Source organism: Lepidochelys kempii, chromosome 1, assembly GCF_965140265.1.
Source record: "Lepidochelys kempii isolate rLepKem1 chromosome 1, rLepKem1.hap2, whole genome shotgun sequence".
Classification (NCBI taxonomy): domain Eukaryota; kingdom Metazoa; phylum Chordata; order Testudines; family Cheloniidae; genus Lepidochelys; species Lepidochelys kempii.
The window spans coordinates 329,620,259-329,645,563 of record NC_133256.1 but is presented as its reverse complement, the minus strand read 5'-3'; the positions used below and the strand labels follow the sequence as shown (position 1 = coordinate 329,645,563).

The following is a 25,305-nucleotide window of genomic DNA, read 5'->3' as shown; positions in this document are numbered from 1 at the left end:
ACTATTATCCTCCTTCTACCCTATTTTCCATCTGTTTATCCTCTGTTGCTGCATCTAGTCTTAATTAGTTTTAAACTCATTAGGGCTTATCTATGCATCTGTACAGTGCCTAGCACAACAAAGACAAATCCTGATTGGTATTTTTGGGTGCTACCACAATATTAATGTAATGGAACAGAAGCAAAGTTCAATCGACAATGCTGATTCAGAGCCAACAGTCATGGAAGGTTTCAATGTACAGAACAAGTAGCTTTGAGACCACAACTCCTCCCTCGAGACCACAACTCCTCCCTCAACCCCACACCCCCAATATATGGGCAGAAATATAACAACTGGCCATATAAAGCAATTGAGAGTACCTGTTAGTTTTTATTTCTCCCATTAACTGCTCTGGGCACTGCTCACAGATTTGACCTGTTAATTCCAGCACAACATTTGGGTTCCCCACCCAATTCCTTTTCTTCGAGTTCAGACTTCTACTTCAGGACTGCTGCAGCTGTCTGATCCCAGAAAAGGGCAACTCTATCTAGGTACTTCTAAGACTCCCATCAGCATAGTATCAGACTGCCTCAAAGAATTTCATCTTACAATCTTTACCATTTTACAGGAGAGGGACAAGCTTGGTTACAGTTCTACACTTACTATGCTGCAGAGTCATTAAGCTGGTATTCTCTGGATCTATTGAAACAGGCTTGAACTCCACTATCTTTCCACAATCTCTTGATAACTCCTGCTAGTTCCGTGGTCATAAATCCTTCCTCTGCTGCTCCAGCTAGTACAAAGAGTTGTCGGGCATCATCCTGTAAGAAACAGGGAAACAGAAAATTTGAAAGGGAAAAAAACTAGAGCAGAAATCCATACCATTCCTTTAAGTCAACAGAAGGACGTAAAAGCAACAGCCCAGTCCACAGCAAATGTATGAATTAGTGGAGTAAGGAAATGAGTATGTCTACACAGCCCATCACAGTGACCTCCTGACCCAGGCTGGCAGACTATGTCTCACGGAACTCATGCTACGGTAACCCTCGTGCCTAATAGGGAGATCTCTTTAAAGAGGTCTATGGGGGTGGGGTAGGAATAAGTTGTGTCTGGGTCCTTTTTATTTATTTATTTTTTTTGTAAAGTTGAATTTTCATTTATTAGGCAGACAATACAAAGAGATTCACTTAGATTTCTGACTCTGTTGTGGAGGTGTTGAAGACACAAAGCACAATATTCTGCTCCTCAATAAGGAAAGCTCATTTGATTCTCTCACGGACACATGTAGCACACGTGGAACTGCCATAGGCTCTACTAACATGCTTCTTTGTTTTTGACAACCTCATAAGGACTTTAGGGTGCATAGCACGAACACCACAAAGTCTTCCTGGACACATACCACATGCAGACTTTGGTGCCTTGCCAACTTTCTTAGTGTAAAGGTAAACAATCCTGTTACCTAGTGTCCAGGACATCCTGGTCTTGTTAGAGGCTGTGTTGTAGGACAACCTAAGACGGTATGTCAGATGCTGAACCATTTTTTATATCTGGTCTGGGCAGATGCAATCAGATCTCCACACTCAGAAGTTTCTGGAATAGGGTGTGGCAGTTTTTGGAATGCTAAATAGGTTCCCTGTTGCTGAACTCAGACTTCATAAGGGCAAGTAGTCAGGGCAGCTATTTTGCAAAAGGCCATGCGCACTGTATGGTTTGGGAGAAGCTGAGTTCCTGGAGCAGAAAGCAGACTGTTTTCCCTAACTCTAAAGCATTTGGCAGCAGTTTTTTTTTTTTTTTTTTTTAAATCTATATACTGAACTAAGTGGTTGATTAATTGTGTAGCTAACTAGTTAACTGAGTTGATTTCAGCAGAGCAGGAGGAAGAGTCTTCATGGATTCCAACTAAAGATTTCTACAAGCAAGTGGTGGGAAGATGTTGCTTTTAACTCAGCAGACTATATACATTTCGTGATCAAAGACTAATAGAGACTCAAATAAACTAAACCTAAGCATTTGGGAGCTCAGTTTCTTTTAACTGGGTTTCTGTGGGGACTGACCTGTTTAGATTTAATTTGTTTTCTTTATTTACGCTTATGAATAAACTGTGAAGATAATGTATGTAGATTATAAAGTAGCCATGTTATGCTATAAATATAAATTTTAACTATGTTTCTTTATCATAAGATTTTATAAAATTGGTACTTAATTCATTCCTTTTGTTCTTTTTGAGACTTGAATGTGTGGAGGTTGACCCCGTGCAATCCTTGCTGAAAATCTTTAGAGACTGAATTCTGGGTCTCTTGCTGCTTTTCTATGGGAGCTTGGTTTTTTTAAGGCACTGGTAAAGGGCAATGAAGTGAACTCTAGCCCACCCACAGGTTACACTACCACACTAAAAATAGCAGTGTAGACAGCACTTTGAAGTTGCAACTTAGGCTGGAGCTTGGGCTCTAAACCCCACCCCCGTGCCTAGGCTTCAAAGCCCAAGCTGCAACAGCTACACATCTATTTTTAGCGCAGTAGCACAAGTCTGAGTCTGTCCATCCGACTGTAGAAAATAAAAGCCTATTGTTAATTTAAGTTTTTATATATTGACACACTGGTAGTAAACCAAATATTTGCGTGAAGACACTAAATTTTATTGATAAAGAAATTTTATTTCTCCTTCCATTTCTAGATATGGTGATAATGAAGAGCAGTTCTTGTTTTGAGGGGGTTAACCATTACATTATCATATTAGAACACCGTGGAATTCATAAGTCATATCATAGCATCACCAGTTAAAAATTTCTTATCTTACACTTATACGGCTCTGACCTTCAATGCACAAAAGTTTAATCACAAGAAAAAAACAAAACCCCTCCTTACATCTTAATTTTCAGATCTGTTTGAAATGACAGTACAGGAATGGCATGTCCCAACATCACAAGAATTGTATGTCCTTGTCTTTTTGCTCTGATTCTCTCACAGGCAAGGCTTGCTTGTTTGCCAGAAACTCAAATATGGGTCCCAGTTCTCCAGGAAACAGGTTGCAGTTCAAATTTTGCCTTCATTTACAAGAGCGAAACTTTCACCGAAGGACAATTAGACTGACAGGTGTAACTGAGGGCAGAATTTGACCACAGCTGTTCTACATTTACCAGTAAATACCAAGATGAAAAAACCCTACCCCAAGGAGCAGACAATTTCAACAGTGGATTACATAAACAACTGAAATAGTAACAGACACCAAGAAAAGGGAGAAGCAAGAAAGGACATTTGTTAAATACACAGATATTCTCTTCTTTATGAATCTATACATCTGAGTAGTTGAAATATTTGTTTTGTTTTGAAGTATACGCACATTTTTTTAAGAGTGGCAGAGGTGATTTCTCTGGAATGATCTGAATAAAACAGTGGAGCCTTGACAACAGAACTGAGAAAGGTACTATAAGCAAAGGGGAGCATGGCAAGAGACAAAGAGACTGCTTCTGCAACAGAAGATGGAAAGTAGGTCTCAATTAGACTGGTATCTTTGATGGAATAGAAAGGGATAGGAGACCTTGGATTCAAAAGGTGACCAGGTTAGAAACAAGAAAAGGAGTACTTGTGGCACCTTAGAGACTAACCAATTTATTTGAGCATGAGCTTTCGTGAGCTCATGCTCAAATAAACTGGTTAGTCTCTAAGGTGCCACAAGTACTCCTTTTCTTTTTGCGAATACAGACTAACACGGCTGTTACTCTGAAACCAGGTTAGAAACGTAGGCAGGGGCTGCATGATGCAGGGAACAATTTATGGAGCACGGAACTATTTATGAAGGTAGCAATCACATGCATCTCTTCATCCCACCTCCAATTCCATCAACAAATCTACTTTTTGTTTTATGACTTACCATGGCTTATCCTTCAGTGCCACGTTTCCCTTTAGAGAACAGTAGACACACCAAGTGTGGCTTTATTATGGGACATTAGGATCAACTCTTCTTTTTATGAAGTTAGGTAATGTGGGGTGTCTTCCCTCCCATCCTTAAACAGTCTGGAATAGAGGGGCTTCCCTTCAGGAAAAAAAAGTGGTTACTAACTTTTCCGTAAATACTGTTCTTTGTGATGTGTTGCTCATGTCCATTCCACATTAGGTGTGCGTGCACCATCACAGGAAATTTTTCCCTCAGTGGTACCAGAGGGCGCTAGAGCCAGCCTGACAGATACCGTGCACTCATGTGCTGGTATAAAGAGTCTGGCTGGCCCCTAACCCTCTCAGTTCCTTCTTGCTGACTAACTCTGACAGAGGGGTAGGAGGGTGGGTCGTGGAATGGACATGAACCACACATTTTGGAGAACAATAGTTACAGAAACGTTAATAACTATTTTTTCTTCTTCAAGAACTTGGTCATGTCCATTCCACTTTAGGTGACTTACAAGCGGTACCCAAGGAGGTGGGTTTGGAGTTCATAGACATGCAGATTGCAACAGTATTCTTCCGAACTTGGCATCATCTCTGGCCTGCTGGGTGATGGTGCAGTGGGGTGAGAGGGTATGTACTGACAACCAGATTGCAGCTCTGCAGATGTCTTGCATCAGGACCTGAGCCAGAAATGCCATTGATAAAGCCTGAGCTCTCGTTGAATGAGCAGTCAAGATGGCAGGAGGTGCAACACCTGCCTGCTTGTAACACATACGAATGCAGGAGGTGATCTAGGATGAAATTATCTGGGCTGAAACCGGGAGGCCTTTCATCTTGTCTGCAACTGCGACAAAGAGCTCCGTAAATTTACGGATTGGCTTGGTCTTCTAAATATAGACGGCCAGGGCGCATCTAACATCCAGCGAGTGGAGACACTGCTCCTCTGAATTCCTGCATGGCTTGAGAAAGAAAACTGTCAGGAAAATAGCCTGGTTACTATGAAACTGCGAGACCACCTTTGGAAGGAACACTAGGTGGGGGTTCAGTTGTACCTTGTCCTTAAAGAACATCAGATATGGGGGTTCTGATATAAGAGCCATAATTGCTGAGACCCTCCTGGCCGAGGTAATTGCTACCAGGAAGGTGACCTTCCAGGAAAGATATGACAGACAGCATGATGCCAGCAGCTCAAAGGGAGGGCCCATGAGTCTTGACAAGAACAGGTTTAAGTCCCATAGTGGAATCATTTTGAAAATATGAGGGTAAAGTCTCTCTAATCCCTTGAGGAAGTGGATGGATAATTCATGAGACAAGACCGACTTACTGTCCACCACAGGGTGGAAGGCTGATTGCCACAAATTGCAGATTAATTGATGAAAAGGCCAGACCCTTTGTTTCAGGTGAAGCAGGTATTCCAGCACAGACTGGAGGGGTGACGGAGTCGGAGAGAGACATCATAGGGAAGACCACACCAAGAAACTCTTTCATGTGGCTAGGTAACTTGCTCTAGTACACGGTTTCCTACTACCTAGCAAGACCTGGCAGACTTGTTCAACCATGGAGCTTCCCTGATGGTCAGGTGGAGGACCCTGAGGTTCAGGTAGAGTAAACAGACATGATTTTGTGAGATCAGGTCTGGGCGGGGCAGAAGCAGTAATACTATTGACAGGTTCAGCAGTGTGCTGAACCAGCATTGTCGCGGCCATGCAGGGGCTACAAGGATAACCCTTGTCTTTTCTCACTTGACTTTCAGAAGGACATTGTGTATCACAGGAACAGGAGGTAATGCATAGAATAGGAGCTCTGTCTGTGGAAGTAGGAAGGCGCCAGCAAGAGCCTGGGCTGTGACTGCATAGCAAGTAGAACTGCTGACATTTCCTTTTCAACCTGGTTGCAAACAGGTCTATCTGGGGAGATCCCCATCTCCAGAAGATGGATCTGATCACCTCTGGGTGAAGGGATCACTTACGGTGAGAAGAAGAGAAAGACCTGCTGAGGTGATCTACCACAGCGTTCCAGGCTCCCACAAGATGGGAAACTTCAAGGTGGATGCAGTGTTTCACACAGAAGACCCACATGCAGATGGCCTCCTGGCACAGGGTAGAGGAACACACTCGTCCTGGTCTATTGATGTAAAACATGGCTGCTGTGTTGTCCATAAGCACTTGTACAACTTTGCCCATGATCTGGGGAAGGAACACTTGGCAAGTTAAGCAGACTGCTCTGAGCTCTCTGACATTTATATGCAGGGAAAGCTCTTCCTGGGACCACAGGCTGAGTTCTGAGGTGCTCGAGACGAGCCCCCCAACCTAGATAAGATGCATCCAAAATTAGGGATACTAAAGACTGGTAGTGACAAAGGGAACATGCTCATGACCACTAATCGGGGAATCCTTCTACCAGTCGAGGGAGGCAAGGACTGGGGCAGGAACTGTAATCACCGAGTCCAAAGGGTGTGGTTCAGTGAATACACAGAGGCCAGCCAGACTTGTAAGTGCACACAGCCATGTGGCTCAAAAGTCTGAGGCTGTCATGGTGGGGTGGGCATTGACCTTGGATATCAGAGCTGACATTATCTGGAATCAAGCCCCTGGGAGGAAGGCTCTGGCCCAGGTCAAGTCAAGCACTGCCCTGATACACGCTATTTGCTGGACAGGAACGAGAGTCAACTTTTGCTCATTTATCAACTGACCCAGAGCATGGAAGGTGGCTTGGACCAGGTGCAGTTTTTCACTTGAGCCTCTGATTGGCCACTGATCACCCAGTTGTTCTAGGTACAGACAGACTTGAACGCCTCGCCTTCTGAGGAAAGCGGCTACCACCGCCAAGCATTTTGTGAAGTTCTGTTTGGGGCCTCGCAGTACCTGTGTGACCCTGGTAGTGAAGCTGAGATGGAGGGGGGCAGTTGCCTGTGCTTGTAACCCCTGCTCCATTTTTTAAACAGGTCCTGGTAAGGCAGCAGAGCTGAGAAGCGGGCCTGCGCCTGAGGCTTGAAATGCTTCCTTGAAGGTTCCAAAGAGTAGAGATCCAGAGATCTGAGGGTAGTCCTGGAGTCGTTCAGACCATGGAGCTTTGAGTTGATCTATTCTGTACCTTCAAAGGGAATATCCTGGACTGACTAGTGGCCTCAGGTGGTAGCCCTGAGGATTGGAGCCAGGAGCACCTTCTCATGAGAACAGCCGAAGCCATTGTTCTGGCCACTGCATCAGCTGTGTCTAGGGCTGCTTGGAGGAAGGCTCTGACTATGGTCTTCCATTCCTCCGTCAGCGTGGAAAACTCTTGCCTGCAGTCATGTGGCATCAAGTCTTCAAAATTTGCCATAGAGTCCCAAATACTGTAATTGTACTTCCCAAGCAAAGGTTTGTTGGTTGGAAATGCAAAGCTGTAACCCACCCATCAAATAAACCTTCTTATGAAACAGCACTAGCTTCTTTAAGTCCTTTTGCTTGGGATTTGCACCTAACTGTTCTTGTCTGTCCCTCTCATTGGGCACATAGTACCTTTTTTCTGCCCAAATTGAGGTGGGGGAGAGAGAGAGAGGATAGGGGTCTGCCACAGGGACCTGACTGGACCCATAACAGCCTCATTGAGGGGTAGAGCCACCTTTGATGGGACTGCCGTGGCCAAAATATCAATGAGGCTATGTGAGGACTCTAAGAACCTCCATCTCTAGCCCCAGGTTAGAAGCCTTTTTAGAAGCTCCTGGTGAGGTCCAAAGTTATCCTGTGGCATCAAGCCACTTGGTCCTGAGACAGCTTTGTCTGGGGAGGAAGAAGAGGCCTGTACAGGTGTGTGTGTGGGGTCTTCCTCCTCTTCTTCAACCCCAACCACATCATCCAGGCCTAAGTCCTGCGTGTTGGTCCTGGGCTTGGTACTGGATTCCAACTTGGGTGCTGGATGGTGCAGTGGAGGAGCCCTCCTCTCAGACACCAGCAAGTAGGAATGGCTGGGCAGAGGCCCTGATACCAGGAGAAAACTGCAGGGATTCTAGAATGGCCACTAGACTTGCTTCAGAGTAACAGCCGTGTTAGTCTGTATTCGCAAAAAGAAAAGGAGTACTTGTGGCACCTTAGAGACTAACCAATTTATTTGAGCATAAGCTTACGTGAGCTACAGCTCACTTCATCGGATGCATACTGTGGAAAGTGTAGAAGATCTTTTTATACACACAAAGCATGAAAAAATACTTCCCCCCACCCCACTCTCCTGCTGGTAATAGCTTATCTAAAGTGATCACTCTTCTCACAATGACAGGTTTCAGAGTAACAGCCGTGTTAGTCTGTATTCGCAAAAAGAAAAGGAGTACTTGTGGCACCTTAGAGACTAACCAATTTATCTGAGCATGAGCTTTCGTGAGCTACAGCTCACTTCACGAAAGCTCATGCTCAAATAAATTGGTTAGTCTCTAAGGTGCCACAAGTACTCCTTTTCTCCTCACAATGTGTATGATAATCAAGTTGGGCCATTTCCAGCACAAATCCAGGTTCTCTCACCCCCCCCCCCCCCCCACAAACCTGTAAAAAAAACTTCTACACTTTCCACAGTATGCATCCGATGAAGTGAGCTGTAGCTCACGAAAGCTTATGCTCAAATAAATTGGTTAGTCTCTAAGGTGCCACAAGTACTCCTTTTCTTTTCACTAGACTTGCATTATCTATTGTCCTTTGGGCCAGGTGCTGAGGACTGGGGAAGGAGGGAGCGCACCGAGATTTGGTGGAACGTAGGACTAGTATTGGTGGCAGCTCCTTGGTTGAGTGCAAGGCTTCACCCCAACTCTGAGGAAGAGTCCTCTTGAGACCATCTGGGAGTGGTACCCTTCTTTTCTGTTGACCGGTGCCAAGGGTCTGGGGATCGGTGCTGGCGCGGAGAAGTCTTCGCCAATGACAGAAGGGCCAGTTTTCCTCTGGTCGGTACTGAAGAACCCAGCACTGGGTACGAGTTCAGAGCAACATGCTCCCTTCTTCTCGACACACTCGCCAGAGCCAACAATTGTCCCATTGGGCTCAACAGAACCGGGAGTGTCATCAGGTCCCTGGCCGCTGCAAAGACCTCCAGGGTGGAAGACATTGAAATCCCGCTGGTGCCACAATGTCCCTCCGGTGTTGGTGAATGGTCCCGTACCAGGCTCAACAGCACCTGCAAGCAGGGCAGAGTCAACGCTATGGTAAAACAGGGGTGAAGAAGAGACATGACACAGGTCGCGCTCCGCTGCACACTCCTTGTTTGTCTTTTCTTTGTACCAGGGAGTGTCCCCTCTTGGACCATTGTTTCTTCTGCCTCTTTCTTGGTACCAGAGAGGGGGAATGGTGCCAAGAAACATGCAGTGCCAGAGGAGCGCTTTGCACTGAAGCCGAGGTGCTCGGTGCTGAGTCAGACTGGCTTGCCTCCAACGCCAGTCTAAGCGTGGCTTCCATTAGGATAGTTTAGCCTCCCTATTCTTTTTTGTACAAGGCTTGAAGTTGCAGCAGATTTGACAACACTCGTCAGTGAGCTTCTCCCAGACACTTCAGACAGCTAGAGTGTGGGTCGCTCATTGGCATAGGCTTGTCACAGGACGTGCAAGGTTTGAAGCCCAGAGACCAGGGCATGCCAGGCCCCAGAGACAAAAGAAGCCTCTTTAAACTAAGAGAGGGGAGTCTATCTATACAATAATACTATTTACACTACTATTAGAAATTAAAATGAAGATAACTAGAGAATAACATGAAAAAAACCCAACCCTGAATGATCACCTTGCCAAAGCAAGAGAAGCTGTTCCAGTGACTGTCACGGGAGGTAAGAGGGAACTGAGAGGGTGCGGGGCCAACTGAGCCCCTTATATCAGTGCATGAGTGCATGGCACCAAAGGATTCTAGAGCCGGCCTGGCGGGCACCACCAAGGGAAAAAATCTCCGGTGACAGTGCACGCAGCACTCACGTACCTAACGTGGAATGGACCTGAGCAAGCACTTGAAGAAGAACGTGCCATTTCTATCTCAGATTTCCTGAATAAGATGGCATGCAAGAAGTATTTCAGCCATCCTTATTGAACTGGTTACAACGAATCTCGTATCTTGGAGCCAGTCTAAAACCTTTTAACTTAAATGAAAAAGCCATTTGCCAGGTTACAGCCCCTCTCTTAAAAAGTGTTCTATCCAGTCTAGTATCACTTTGTCCTCCACGGATGATCAATAAAATCGAATAGATATTTAAATATATGCCAGTCTCCAAACTGGAGAATTTTAAGGCAAGATCACCTGATCGTCAGCTGCTCACACATTGAGTCAAATTAACACAGTTCTACTATAATCACTTCAAAGGGCTTATTCCAGTTAATGACTAGCCCTTGGTCTAGTCCCAGAAGTGACTGCATAGGACACATGCCCAAGTTCCATTTAAAATAAGTTTCTTTAAAATATCTTTCAGACCCATAGGGAAGAATGTCTGTGAATATTAGGATTCTACTCCACTTCTAAATTTTCTGAATTTTCCTTCATACACTTAAGAAGAAAGGTCTGAAAAAAGTCAATAAAGCAGAAAGAAAAAGCCTCAAAACACACTTCCCCCGATTTCTTATTTTCCATACCATGACTACACTGACCAATTTAGCTGGACCAAAGTCAAGTCATTTTCAGGAAATTATATATATATATATACCAAAATAAAAACACACACAGTCCTTCTCTGCTTTCTGAAGGGTTTAAACAAAGTGAACGTTGATACTACAGAGCTATATATGCTGAAGGTTTTGTCCTCCATCAAGCACGCCAATTAGTGAGAAGTCAAGTCCACAGAACTACTTAAATGACCTATTTTCTCAGAGAGTCAAAATACCAAAATGTAAATTTACACTGCAGCAAGAATTCAGAGCAATAGTATCAACTTAATTTCCATATATATAATTATATAGTGAAATTGTATATATTCACCCAGAACTCTGTACGTTTTTGTAATTTTTTACAAAACAAACAGCATTGGGTTTGTCCTGTTCCTACAGACAGGAAACAAGTGACCTGACTGTAAATTTATGCATTACACAAAGAAAAAAATGTCACAAAACTTAATCATCTCCTCCTGATGAGTCACAAATTTATCTCTTCATCGCCTTCTTGTTACCGATATTAATATAGTAATTACTTTTGAATGTCATCACAATAGAGAGTCTCCACAACTCAAAAGCTGGCAGTTCAATATTTACACCTGGGGGAATTCTCCACCACTGCAAAATTCATGTCTGGAGCATAATTTTTTTTCCCCCTGCAGGAAATACATTCTTCCCAAGAATTGCTGCAGTTACACCTTTCACCCACCAGAGGACGCTGTGGTGCCAGAACAGCCAGCAACATGAACACAGCCAGCTGTTCTGGTGCCACAGAGGCCTCTGTTGGGCAAAAGGCAGAACTGCAGAATTACTGGGACAGAATGGTTTTCGTTTGGGAAAAAAAAATTCTGTGCAGTGGCGCAGAATTCCCCCAGGAGTAGAAGTTAATCACAGCACCCTGCCCACGGAGCCAGGTTAACTCAGAGTGGGGCACATGGTGTTGCTGGGGGGTGGGGGTCACAGACTGGGGTTCAGAATGGCTAGTGGGAGGTATGGGGGATAGAGTGAGGTGTGGGCTCAGGAGCTAGTGGGGTGACAGCATTGAGCCAGGGACTGAATGGGAGTGGGGGGTTGCAAGGCCACATGGGGATGGGGGGTGCCTGGACAGAGGCAGATGTGTGACTGAATGGGAGAGGCTTCAGGTCAGCCAGGGTCTCCATGGGGGAGGCTCACCAACTGCCTAACAATCCCGCCCCCGAGACCCAGTTCCATACTTCTCCCACCCACACCCAACAACTCTCCAGGTTCACGCCAGGCTCTTTCCCTCTCCCTCAGCTCCTCTGTTACCCCTGACTCCTCCAAGCCTTTGCCCTGCTTCAGATGGGTGCAGGAAATACAGTTCTGTAGTGTAATTTAAATGAATTACTCAAAGTTCTGTATTAATATGCCTAGTAAGGAATCTATTTATCAAAAAAATTACCAGAAATTTTTTTTTGGGGAGGGAGGGTGTCTAATATTGTTAGATACATACTTTCTGACAGGTATTTTGAAATAAAATACCAAAATAATTGAAACTGGCACGATTATATTTTGTTATTTTGACATATAAAATATGCAGAATATTAAAATATTGTGCCCAGAATTTTTAATTTTTTTGGTGCAGAATTCCCCCAGGAGTAAACACTGGTCTCTCTCTAATATTACAGAATTATTCTTTTTACTATATTACCACCTAGAAGCTCCAATCAAGCACACAATATGGGACAATCCCTGTCCTAGAGAGATTACAAAAAGGTAAGCCACAACCAGTTGGAGAACAAACTAAGCAACAGGTGAGGTAAATGAGGGTAACAGTGAGAGAAACAAGGCCATATAGATTAGTTGTGTGCATAATTAGCAGTTCTGAGCACATTATAATATATACACATTTTCTCGTTTCATATATAACAAGAAAATTAGTGATCTAGTAACCCCTATTAGCCAAATCATTATAATTTCTGTCTTACCCATCACCATAAACTCAATGTCAAAAGCAAAGCAGCATTATCTAGTAATCTGAACATAGGCCTGGAATCTGAAGATCTGGGTTCTACTCCCAGCTTTGCCACTGACTTGGTGGCCTTAGACAGCTGAAAATCTCTGTTCACACTCTTCCCTGAAAAATGATAATGGCTACTTCATGGGGGCATTGTGGCTATAGTCATTAATGTTAGTAAAAAGTGTTTTTGAGAAGTTCATATAAAAGAGGTATGCAAGTGCAAAGCGTCAACATATAAAATGGAGCTCCTTTCCTGATAAAACCATTTTTCTTCCCCTTGTTCTTTGTTCCCACCCACCCCCTTTCTGTCATACAACCTTGTAATCTTGACGTGTGAGGAAAAAGTAAATATGGCACAAGACCCTAAAGTACAAAATAATAAATGTCTGAATACTTGACAAATTTCTTTCAGTACATGATCTACAGAATCTCTCCCCTTCCTCTATGTGCTTCTGAGAAGACTAGCCCGTACCGGGACTATTTCCTGCTTCAGCTCTTGCAACCAATGAATACTCCACACACTGACCTTGACCTCCATTGAGTGCAATAACTTTTTATGCATTCCAGGGTAGGGACTGCCACTTTAGGTGCTAAATCCAACATCTGGGTGTTACTGAGATCCTCAAAACCCCTTCTCTAGTGTCTACAGAATTAGACAGGTGAAATCCCTGGGTGCTCGAGTATCCTCTGTTAAAAGTCTCTAGACGCCCACATTTCTTCAAGTATGTATGTACACAGATGCCTCAGATGCATGGGTACCTCTTTTATGCCTTAGTCTTCAAACTAGGCATTTCCCCACCAAACGCACCTGCAGGGCCTGATTGGGCAGGTGTGCTATGCCTAAACACACGCAAAAGGGCTGGGGAGGCCCGCCTTATAAGCTGTAGCCCAGTGGTCAGAGCACTCACCTAAGATGTGGGAGATGTGGGTACAATTCTGATGTGTAGAAGCAATCTGAACACAAACTTCCCATCTCTCAGGTGAGTGTCCAAAGCACTGTGGTATGGGATATCCTGGTGCAGAGTCTCAATTTTTCCTGTCGAAACTGTTCCTGTCAAGGTTCCTTCCCCACTCTGAACTCTAGGGTACAGATGTGGGGGCCTGCATGAAAAATCCCCTAAGCTTATTTTTACCAGCTTAGGTTAAAATTTCCCCAAGGTACAAACTATTTTACCTTTTGCCCTTGGACTTTATTGCTGCCACCACCAAGCGTTTAACAAATATAACGGGGAAAGAGCCCACATGGAAACGTCTTTCCCCCAATAATCCCCCCAAGCCCTACACCCCCTTTCCTGGGGAAGGCTTGATAAAAATCCTCACCAATTTGCATAGGTGAACACAGACCCAAACCCTTGGATCTTAAGAACAATGAAAAATCAATCAGGTTCTTAAAAGAAGAATTTTAATTAAAGAAAAGTAAAAGAATCACTTCTGTAAAATCAGGGTGGTAAATACCTTACAGGGTAATCAGATATAAAACAGAGAATCCCTCTAGGCTAAACCTTAAGTTACAAAAATACACAAAAAACAGTAATATACATTCCATTCGGCACAACTTATTTTATCAGCCATTTAAACAAAACAGAATCTAACGCATATCTAACTAGATTGCTTATTAACCCTTTACAGGAGTTCTGACCTGCATTCCTGCTCTGGTCCCGGCAAAAGCAGCACACAGACCGAGAGAACCCTTTGTTTCTCCCCCCTCCAGCTTTGAAAGTATCTTGTCTCCTCATTGGTCATATTGGTCAGGTGCCAGCAAGGTTATCTTTAGCTTCTTAACCCTTTACAGGTGAAAGGGTTTTTCCTCTGGCCAGGAGGGATTTAAAGGTGGTTAGCCTTCCCTTTATATTTATGACAGTTCCAATGTCTATAAATGAATAAATAATTATGCATGCGGACAGAGGAGCAGAATGACTGCAGAGTAGCAGTTAGAGCATTCACTTGGGAGGTAGGAAATAAGTTCAAATCCCTTCTCCACATGAAGCAGAAGGCAGCCATATACCATGTAAAGTGCAAATGCCATTTATGGTGCTCTATAAATCAAGCCTCCTGCAAAGGAAAATTGTCAGTCATTTATTTGAAATGTTAAAAGTGAACTATTAATATTTTTGTTTGTCTGCACCCATTAGGTAAGACAAGGTAGGTTTGTATAAATGTTGCCAAAGTTCTTTAGATTCTGTATTATTCTGAAAAGTATTTTTCTCACTCTAAGGAGTTTTGTTTTTTTATTCTCTTCTTTGTTGGAGTGTGGATGGGGGAAAAAGTTCTATTACCTTTACCATGCAACAACAATGGACAGGAAAAAAAATTTATTATCTTTACCATGCAACAACAATGGACAGGAAATTATGCTTGAATGACATATGGCATGTTAGCTGCACATCTACATTTGTATGTACTTCAATACTCACAGCCCTGGTTGGGTCACAAAAGTCTATCTTCAATCTCCCCATTGCTCTAATGATAGCAATAATGGATTGAATGGTATTACTGTAGACAACAGCTTTGTACTGTTTACATTCTTCTTCTGAATAACCAGCTTCATGGATAATCCTATGGAGGAAAATAATATTAAGTCTTCTATTCAAACGCAAGCAAGTAAATAATTTCAGTTATATCTTTTAACCATACTTACTTCATTTGTTTTACAATTGTGCTTTTCCCTGATTCACCAGCTCCTGAAAAATAGAAGTGTAAAGATTATTAAAATACATCCTTCTTGAGTTCCCTTCGTTTCCAAAGCTAACAGTTAAAAAGTCAGTTTTCACATTTCAAGAATTCCTTAACTGATATATTACTGAAGGATTTTAAAACACAATTGTTACAAGTTACCTTTTAACATCAGGCAGAATTCTTGCTTTTGACACTTACAATAGGAGGAGATTTAACTCTGAAATGCCTTTATATTCATAGCTATACTTCTTCAATCCACACAATCTTCTCATTTAAAAAAACTGCAGGAATGTCTAATGCAAACAAATGGTCAAATACATACCTGCAGAATCAACTAACTAAACCAGGGATGGGCAAACTATTGCCCGGGGGGCCACCTCCGGCCCTCCAGACATTTTAATCCAGCCCTCGAGGTCCCATCAGGGAGCAGGGTCCGGGGCTTGCCCCGCTCTAGCCAGGGAGCGGGGTCGGGGGCTTGTCCCATTCCGTGTGGCTCCCAGAAGCAGCAGCATGTCCCTTATCCGGCTCCCACGAATATGGGAAGCCAGGGAGCTCCACATGATGCTCCCGCCCCAAGCACTGCCCCCGCAGCTCCCATTGGCTGGGAACCACGGCCAATGAGAGCGGCAATGGTGGCACCTGTGGATGGGGCAGTGCACTGAGCTGCCTGGCTCTGCCTCTGCGTAGAAGCCAGAGGGGGAACATACCGCTGCTTCTAGGAGCTGCTTGAGGTAAGCGCCCCCCTGAGCCTGCACCCTTGACCTCCTCCTATGCCCCAACCCCCTGCCCCACCCCTGATCCCCCTACCACCCTCCGAACCTCTTGATCCCAGCCCCACCCCAGAGCCTGCAACCCCAGCCGGAGCCCTCACTCCTCACCCCCTGCACCCTAACCCATTGCCCCAGCCTGGAGACCCCTCCCACACCCTGAACTCCTCATTTCTGGCCCCAGCCGGAGCCCTCACCCCCTCCTACACCCCAACCCCCAATTTCGTGAGCATTCATGGCCCGCCATACAATTTCCATACCCAGATGTGGCTCTCAGACCAAAAAGTTTGCCCACCCCTAAACTAAACCAACAAGTTGACAACCTTTTCCCTCACATGTTTTCACAATACCTCCCCTGAAAGACAGTGTAATCGAACAGTCATTCCTGCGACATCTAAAGGCTTGTCTTCAGGGCCCCGCAACGCAGGCTATGGGTGTGTGAGTTGCAAAGCACACTAAAGTGTTTACTGGAGCTGCCCCACATCAACACTGCTAGCATGAACTAAAAGGCACAATGGGACCACATTAACACAAACTAGGTACACCTTTTATTACACTATGTCAATCATTTCATTAGTCAGCTTTTGGCACTTAACACATCTTTCAGTTTGACTTGGGCTAAAAGTTGTATGAGATTCAGTCTAAGAACAATTTATACTTTTTTTAAAGGCTATGAAAATCGTGTGTGTAAGTAAGTTGTAATTCATATGAAATATACAGCAATGAATGATTCCCTCTCCTCCATATGTAAGTAGTTTTGGGGTTTTTATTAATCACTTCATCATAGTAAAAAATGGACATAAATTCTGTGCCTGGGGTGGTACATTTTACCACAATCTGAAGAGTGTGTGTACACATACACATCCGCGTGCGCACACACTCACTCTCTCAGAGGTTCTTCTCAAGACTCATACGGGATGACCTTCATAACTCATTGTAGCTTCACTACTCATGAATAATACAGCCATCCCAAACTCCCATTGATAGAACCCTGATATGGTACCACATAATCACATTCCGTACAGCCACAGATAGACATGATAGGTACTAGAGGAGGGTTCCCCAACACCACCGATGAGCTCTAGGAACAAATATTTCCCCATCTCAACTGCTAGGAAGGGAGAAAGGATTGACTAATGAGTCCTCCAACTTTAGTATCAACCTCTAGAAAGTATGTCTAAAAGTTGGTGCCTCCTGCCTACCGTACATTGGAAAGGAGAAGTACCTTTCTCCCCCTTCCCATGATTCCATCCTACCATCAGGGCTTGTCTACACCAGCATAGCTGCACTTGTGCAATCCTCCCCTGTACTCATGTAAAAAGTGACAACTTTCCCCAGTATCAAATTGTGGCAAGTTGTACTAATGCAAGTAACACTAGAGGTCTGCATGCGTACAGCTACATCACTAAAAATAAATTAAAAAAAAAAACAACAAAACAAAAAATACACCCACTATGGCAGAACCAAGTGTGCCATGGAAACAGAGCTATGGAGGACTTGAAACCTTGCGTGAGGGAATTTTCAATCTACAAAATCATTCAGGCCACCAGCTCTATCTACTGAGATCAGGGTCTCCCTGTACCAAGAATGGATGAGGGGGAGAAGTTTTAGATACTGAATAGCAGCTTTGTCTTGTGGGGCTACTATATTTTAAAGGCAGCCTTGTTAATCCACCTCTCTCCCCCCAAATTAAACAATCCCCAAACCACAATTTTTTTCCAGGAATTCCAGATTGAGAATAAGATATTTGCCCTTTTTGCATCTGATTGTTAGCTTTTTTAAGGTGGTGAGCAAGAGCTTATTGTTGGCATGTGCTATATTCCAAGGTGGAAGGAACAATTTCTACCTAACATTCCATATCATCTGAATCATATTGATCTGAGACTGGGATGGGTTCTCCATCCTTACAAGGAGAAAGGGAGGTGGGCACTTAGCAATCCCCACAGGACTGCAGAGCTTCAGTGAACAATACTCTGATATCCATTTGGGATAGAAGGGGGTCACAAGGCACCATGCCCCAGCTTCTCTCTTTCTGCTTGCTCTCACTTTGGAAGGCATAGTTCAAGAACTCCATATACTGACTATATAGTTTCTGTAACTATCTACAGAGGGCACATACCTGCAAGAACAGGAGAAGCCCTGCCACTAGTGGCTGCTGGTTTGGTTTCTCCACTACTGTACTTTTTGCTACAAGAATAAGAAGAGGGGTCCAATGGAGCTTGAGCTAGTCTTTTATCAGTGGAGGAGGAAACCTTTCCTTTATTCTCCCTGTCCAGGATCTTTTCCCCCAATCGCCTTTCTGCCCCTCATCAAAACTAAGAGCTCTGTGTTGACAGCTTGGAGTGCATCTGCAGGCAGTAGAACTACAGCTTATAAGTTACTGCCCAAGTCCCTGGCAGTTTCCCCCAGACCACTTTCCTAGGACTGAGGTATGTGAAGGAGCCAATTTCTAAGGTTGCTAATGCTTGACCAGTTACTGTCTTTGATTCCTGCTCTCTGATGAGAAGGGTGAATCTTTCTGCAGGAGCCTCTACTGTTAGAGCTGCTCCTGCCTCCGGGGAAGCAGGAAGCGTGGCCCTCCTTGGCCTTGAGAGAGAGATTATACCAGAGGTATTTCCAGAAGCTTATAGCTGGCTTCTCCAGACCTCCCTGGGTTCTTTGCTAAAACCACTGTCCTTTCTCAGCATGGGAGCTCAGACTTTTTCCAAGTAAAGGCAGAACCCTTACTTTTCCTCCCAAACACAGGCCCATCTTTTTTCCTGGAGAAGTCTAAGGCCTGGTCTACATTAGGAAATTAGGTCAGTATAATGACATTGGAAAGGGATATGAAAAATCCACACCCCTGAGCAACACCGTTAAATCAACCTAACCCCAGGGGTAGACAGCACTAGGTCGAAGGGAAACTTCTCACACTGACTTAGCTACTGCCTCTCAGGGAGGGGAGTACCTACGCCAATGAGGGAAACTCTCCCATTGGTGTAGGCAGAGTGTTCACTGAAACGCTGCTGCTGTGCCGCTGCAGCATTTTAAGTGTAGTCAAGCCCTTAGATAGGGGCAGCACTAAGGCTAAGCATACACTGGACGTCTACCCTCTGTTCCTCAACTCTTCCTTACCCTGGGTGGCATAGCTGGTGTTGTGAAAGGGACTGCCTGAGTAAACGGTAGGCAGCTGGCTGAAGGGGTGTCTGAGCACACCTTGCCGCCTTAAAGGGACCAAGTCCTAAGGTATCGGGGTATTCTTAATAGGCCTTCCTAATTTCCTCCCCTCTTCATGAGGAGGGACGCTTCCCTGCTTAAACTAAATCTGAGCCATCTCTGCACTTCAGTCAGGTAAGGCATGCTAGGCTTAGCTGGTGCCTGGCACTGGACCTGGTTATAGTCAGTTACACTGGCCACCTATTAAGGGCAAGTTCAGAGTACATGAACTGTGGGCCACAGCCTGTCATAGAATCATAGAATATCAGGGTTGGAAGGGACCTCACAAGGTCATCTAGTCCAACCCCCTACTCAAAGCAGGACCAATCCCCAACTAAATCATCCCAGTCAGGGCTTTGTCAAGCCTGACTTTAAAAATATCTAAGGAAGGAGATTCCACCACCTCCCTAGGTAACGCGTTCCAGTGTTTCACCACCCTCCTAGTGAAAAAGTTTTTCCTAATATCGAACCTAAACCTCCCCCACTGCAACTTGAGACCATTACTCCTCGTTCTGTCATCTGCTACCACTGAGAACAGTCGAGATCCATCCTCTTTGGAACCCCCTTTCAGGTAGTTGAAAGCAGCTATCAAATCCCCCCTCATTCTTCTCTTCCGCAGACTAAACAATCCCAGTTCCCTTAGCCTCTCCTCAGAAGGCATGTGTTCCAGTCCCCTAATCATTTTTGTTGCCCTCCGCTGGACGTTTTCCAATTTTTCCACATCCTTCTTGTAAGTGTGTCAGTGTGTCAAGTGTGCTGTCAGTGTGTCAAGTGTGCTGCTAGGGCACATGGACACCGAAGTGGGTCACAGGAGCTGCTTAAGTCTTCAAAGGCCTATTTCTTACTTCCAGTAGGAACCTAGTAGGGACAATGTTCTCCACCTGCTCAACACACACAAACAACACTACCAGTCAAGTAAGCGATACTAGCAGTAGATTGACTGTACCTAATCAGGTGAGGAATCTGTACGAAGCCAAGCAGAAACAACTAAGATGTTTGTACACCAAATGCAAGGAGCCGGGGTAACAAAATGGAGGTACTAGAATAACTGGTGCAAGGGGAAACAGATATTATAGGTTTCAGAGTAGCAGCCATGTTAGTCTGTATTTGCAAAAAGAAAAGGAGTACTAGTGGCACCTTTATGCTCAAATAAATTGGTTAGTCTCTAAGGTGCCACTAGTACTCCTTTTCTTTTTAGTTATTATAGGGATAACAGAAACATGGTGGAACAGTAGTCATGACTGGAGTACAGGTATTGAAGGGTATGTGCTCTTCAGAAAAGACAGAAATAAAGGTAAACATGATGGAGTAGCATTGCACATTAATGATGAGGTAGACTGTAAAGAAGTTAGAGATGATGCAATGGATAAAAACAGTCTGTTTGGGTCAAAATCCCAAACTACACAAGATTAGAGGGCTCTATTTTTATATCTTTCTATCTTCAGTTGCACTAATTTCTTCAAATTCAGTCGTTCACAAGTTAAAATAACTACATACATAACTGACATAGCTAACTAGGACTGGTAAAGCCTGATGAATAGTATTTCAGAATGATCAAATAAAATCACTCAAGAAGCAGATATAATTATCACCATAGTATCAAAGTATAGTATAATGGAGAAGTTGGTCATGATTTCATAGCTCATATTGGATTTAAACTTCCATTTTCAGACCCATTTTCAATATCCCTCTAACTTGACTGGAGAAATTAGTTTATATGCTTAAATTAGGTTTGAAGTAGAATTCTTCTACACATTTAGAAGTCTACAATTAAAAACTGAAATGGTAAGAGAGCAAAAGTTAAGACAGTTTCATGACTGTAGACACATACCACATTACTTAGAAATTGAGAATGCTAGAAAAAACACATTTGTTTGCAGCGTGGTTGTAGCCATGTTAGTCCCAGGATAGGAGAGGGAGATGTGGATGGAACCACTGTGGAATGGGCCACCTGAATATCCTGAGAAACTCTGCTTCCCCACACACACCTATGCACATGCCTAGCTATCACCTACCACCCCACATTAGAGCCCATATGGGGTTTCATGAAACAATTACCACCCATACTTCATGGAGACCACATCCTGAAAGAAATTTTTCCTGAATGCCCTCTTCTGGCCTTCAAACAACGCCCCAACCTTGTCATCATCAGAAACAAGTTCCCCACAGAATAGAACAGTCCAACTCAAAATGGCACCAGACCCTGGCAAAACAGACACAAAACATGCAGACAGATCTCCACTGGTATGATGATCAACACCCCCCACAACACACCCGTCAAGATCCCTGGGTCTTATACATGTCAAAACATGCATCAAATACCCCAAAAACAAATATGTGGGGTGAAACCAGACAATCACTACACTCTTGAATAAACTATCACAGACAAAAACACCCTATCACAGAAGCTCTCCCACTGACATAGTGCTGTCCATACTGGTGCTTATGTCGGTGTATCTTATGTAGTTCAGGCGAGTCGTTTACAGGACACATCTACACTAGCACCTATGTCGGCAAAATTTTTGTTGCTCAAGGATGTGAAAAAAATACATCCCAAGCAGCATACGTTTTGCTGGCATAAGCACTTGTGTGCACATTGCTATATCAGTGGGAGATGCTCTCCCAGCAACATAACGCAGCTACACGAGTGATTTTATAGCGGCTTGCCGTTCTAAGCTTGTAAGTGTAGCCATGGCCACAGCCTAACCCACTAACCCTCATTTGTCCTACGACAGCAGAGGTGTTAATTGCCCACCTTATAGCGAATAGTTTCTTGCAGTATGTGTTAACTCATGATGTTTAACAGTCTGTTCCACCTTGTATTTACTAGCTGTGACAGTGACTACCTTTCCCAGACCTGAAGAAGAGCTCTGTGTAGCTCAAAAGCTTGTCTTTCACCAATAGAAGTTGGTCCAATAAAAGATATTACCTCACCCACCATGTGTCTCAGGAACAAAAATTAACATTTCAGTCATTACGAAATAGATCTTCATCAGTTACTTACCAATTAAAGTTTCGAGTGCTAAGAACTTAACTGCATTCCAATCTGCCATGAGTTGGAGGGTGACAGATTTGAGTGGGTCATAAGGGAGCACAGAAGGGAAGCCCCAAACTATATTACGCTGGCACCTTAGGGATATGATTGGGATATACAAAGGTCTAAGCACAAAGATTTCCTTTTGCAAACATTAAAAGAGGAATGATTGTGAATTGAGGATGCGGTAAAGAAGAAGCCAGCTTGGCTGGAAGCTGGAGCTGCGAAACAGAGCTGGTTCTGGGCTTCCAATTCAATCTGGCTCAGGAATAGGGCCAGGGAGTTAATAAAACAATCGTATTTGCACCAGGAAAACGGGCTGCAAGTAGGGCAGAAAAAATTTTAACTGACACAAACTTTCAGACAGCGCTCAGCTTTTTGGGTGAAACAGTAATAGTCTATCACTGTATTAAATCTGAAACAAACAGACAGGAAATTCCAAAACAAAACTAAGTTACAGTTAAGGTTGCAAAGCACCGTTGTGAAGTATCAATGAACACATCTGTGTTAAAAGCCAAACACATTAAAAATTATGGAAATAGGCTAAATGCACATACAGACACATTCTCAATCACCAGCATCTAAATCACCTTAATTCTTCCCTTGCAAGTGTTGTTTGTTTGTTTTTTTTAAACAGGGGCAGGGTTAAGGTTATGTAGATGTTGATGACTAAGCCCTGGTCTACACAAGGAAATTTGGTCAGCATAACTACATCGCTTGGGGTGTAAAAAATCCACACTCCTGAATGCCACAATTAAACCCACCTAACTCTCGGTGTAGATAGCATCAGGGCAAAGGGAGAATTCTACTGTCAACCTAGTGACCACCTCTTGGAGAGGTGGATTACCTATGCTGACAGGAGAAGCCCTCTCATCAGCATAGGTAGAATCTTCGCTGCAGCATCTTAAGCGTAGACAAGGCCTGAGGGTTTTTTTGTTTTGTTTTATTTTAACACCAGAGTGGATAAAAATCAAGGATTTTTTTTTAAAAAAAGTTTATTTAAATTGGATTTTTTTTATAAAATGCTTTTTGAGGAAAAAACCTATCTAAAGTTTTAATTAGATACATTATAGCTCAAAGATATCTCATCATGGAATAGGGATTATAAATTCTAATTCTATAGTATGAGACAATATATTAATGTAATGTTTCAGAAAAGTTTTGTAAATGAGTTCCAATAGTTCATGGATTAGGGACCCAATCTTATGGGGTTCCAGGGGGTTCTGTATAGATTATTTAGATTAATCTTTCTATCTACCCAATGGAACTCAGTGCTCAGTCTAGACAATACCATCAGAGATGCTTAGTTTTGCAGTTCTCAAACTGTGGATTTGTGTCTCCAGAGATAGCTTGCTTGTTAACAGCAAAAATGTTTTTAAATAAATTATATAGGTGAGAAATAACAGACCACAACCCTATTTCCCTCTGCAAATTTGTGTACACAGTCAGTCCCTTACCTCTCTCTAAAAGTGAAAAGTTTCAAAAAGTTCAATGAATAGAAGATTGTTGGGGCCGGAATAGATCTGGACACGGAGAAGTCTGGAGATAAATGTGAGAAGGGAGGGACAAGAACTAGAAACAAAAGTGAAATTGCTTGAGCAGCGTATCCAAAAGTCTTGAGGTCTTTCTGAGTGTAGCCTTCATTGATTTGAGATCTACCATACCATTCTCTCACTACAAGGGAAAACCTATAATGGCAGCAGGCCATAAAAGAGACACAGTTTGGGAATATTTTAATGAAGTTCCTCTACCTATTGGTAAGACAGGCATGCATGCAAAATGCAAACAGTGCAACAAAGAAATGCAAGGCCTGGTTGCCCAAATGAAACAACATCATGAGAAGTGTTCCTTCTCAGGAGGAAGCTGCATTGAAGATGATGAAAGGAACATGTCTGAACATGCAGGATCTTCAGGTTGGTAAAGTTTTTTAATTCATACTTCTTTCTCAAGGACTGCCTGTCTTCTTTCTGGGTTATTCCTGAATTCTCACGTTTGAGCAAAAAATATAGTTGTTACTCTATGGTACTATCATTTTAGATGCAGTTTTGATAAAAAATAAATAGCTGAAATAAGCAGATTTTCCTTTTACAATTTCATCTTTAAAGTAGTATTGAGTGTCAGTGAATGCAATGAGTAATACTAAATGAGCAGTAAAGTAATAGTAATTAAATAACTACATAAATAAATAAAATAAGGACTTATTTTGTTTAGGAGAATCCATCCTCAACATACAGCATTCTGAAGACTATACACCTTCAAGATCACCATCATTTTCTATCGTTTCAGAGTTATCTGCCAATGATAGTGTTTCAGTCACATCATGTATGTCATATAGCCACAGAATATCACCTGTAGCAAAAAGAAAAAAAAAACTCCATCATCCAGAAACAACCACAGAGAAGTTTGTGCTAAGAACCAGCATATTACAAAAAGGTAATTGATGAAAAATCTGCCTGGTTTGTTTATGCAACAAACTCTCCTTTCCGTATGATTGACTGAACCATGTTAATGAAGTGTGGGTTCTCATTAAGACCAGGATACAGTCCACCCAACAGAGCAGATGTTGCAGGCAAATTGCTGGATAAAGTGTATGAAATAGAAATTGAGCAGTGTGCAAAAGGTCTAGAGGGTGAAATTGTTAACCTGAGTCTTGATGGGTGGAGCAATGTCCACAATGATCCTGTTGTATGTGCTTGTGTGACAACAGAAGAAGAGAATGTCTTCTTTACAGAAACAATTGATACACCAGGAAATGCACACATAGCAGAATATTTACAAGAAGCAGCACTAAAAGCTATAACAACCCGAAAAAAAATTCAAATGTCTGGTACACAGCTTGGTCACAGACAATGCTGCAAATGTATCCAAGAGGAGAAGAAGAAAGTGAAGTAAGTCCCAAGCTAATAACATACGGTTGCACTCATTTGATGCACTTCCTAGCCAAAGATTTCAGGCTAATGTTGAAATTGCAAAATTCTTCCATAACAATCACTTTGCAGCAGCTGCTCTGAAAAAAGTGGGAGGAACCAAGATAACTGTCCCACAAGACGTGCGGTGGAACTCAGTAATGGACTCTTTTGAGCACTATGTCAAGAACTGACCTAATCTGATGACAGTTTGTGAACAAAATGGTGAAAAAATATTTAGATGGCACTGTCACAGCCAAAATTCTCACACTAGGCTTACAAGAAATGTTGAACACATGCTGAGTACC

General features: G+C 43.2%; 1 protein-coding gene across 1 annotated transcript in view; it reads right to left on the bottom strand.

Moving 5' to 3' along the window:
• The window catches only part of GNAI1 (G protein subunit alpha i1), a 69,992-nt gene that overhangs the window by 30,011 nt on the left and 14,676 nt on the right, over window positions 1-25,305 (bottom strand). The window contains exons 2-4 of the mRNA XM_073328619.1: window positions 15,058-15,100; window positions 14,834-14,975; window positions 643-800 (exon numbers count right to left, since the gene is read on the bottom strand). Of these exons, the coding sequence (XP_073184720.1) occupies window positions 643-800; window positions 14,834-14,975; window positions 15,058-15,100 (343 nt within the window). The remainder of the gene's footprint in view (window positions 1-642; window positions 801-14,833; window positions 14,976-15,057; window positions 15,101-25,305) is intronic.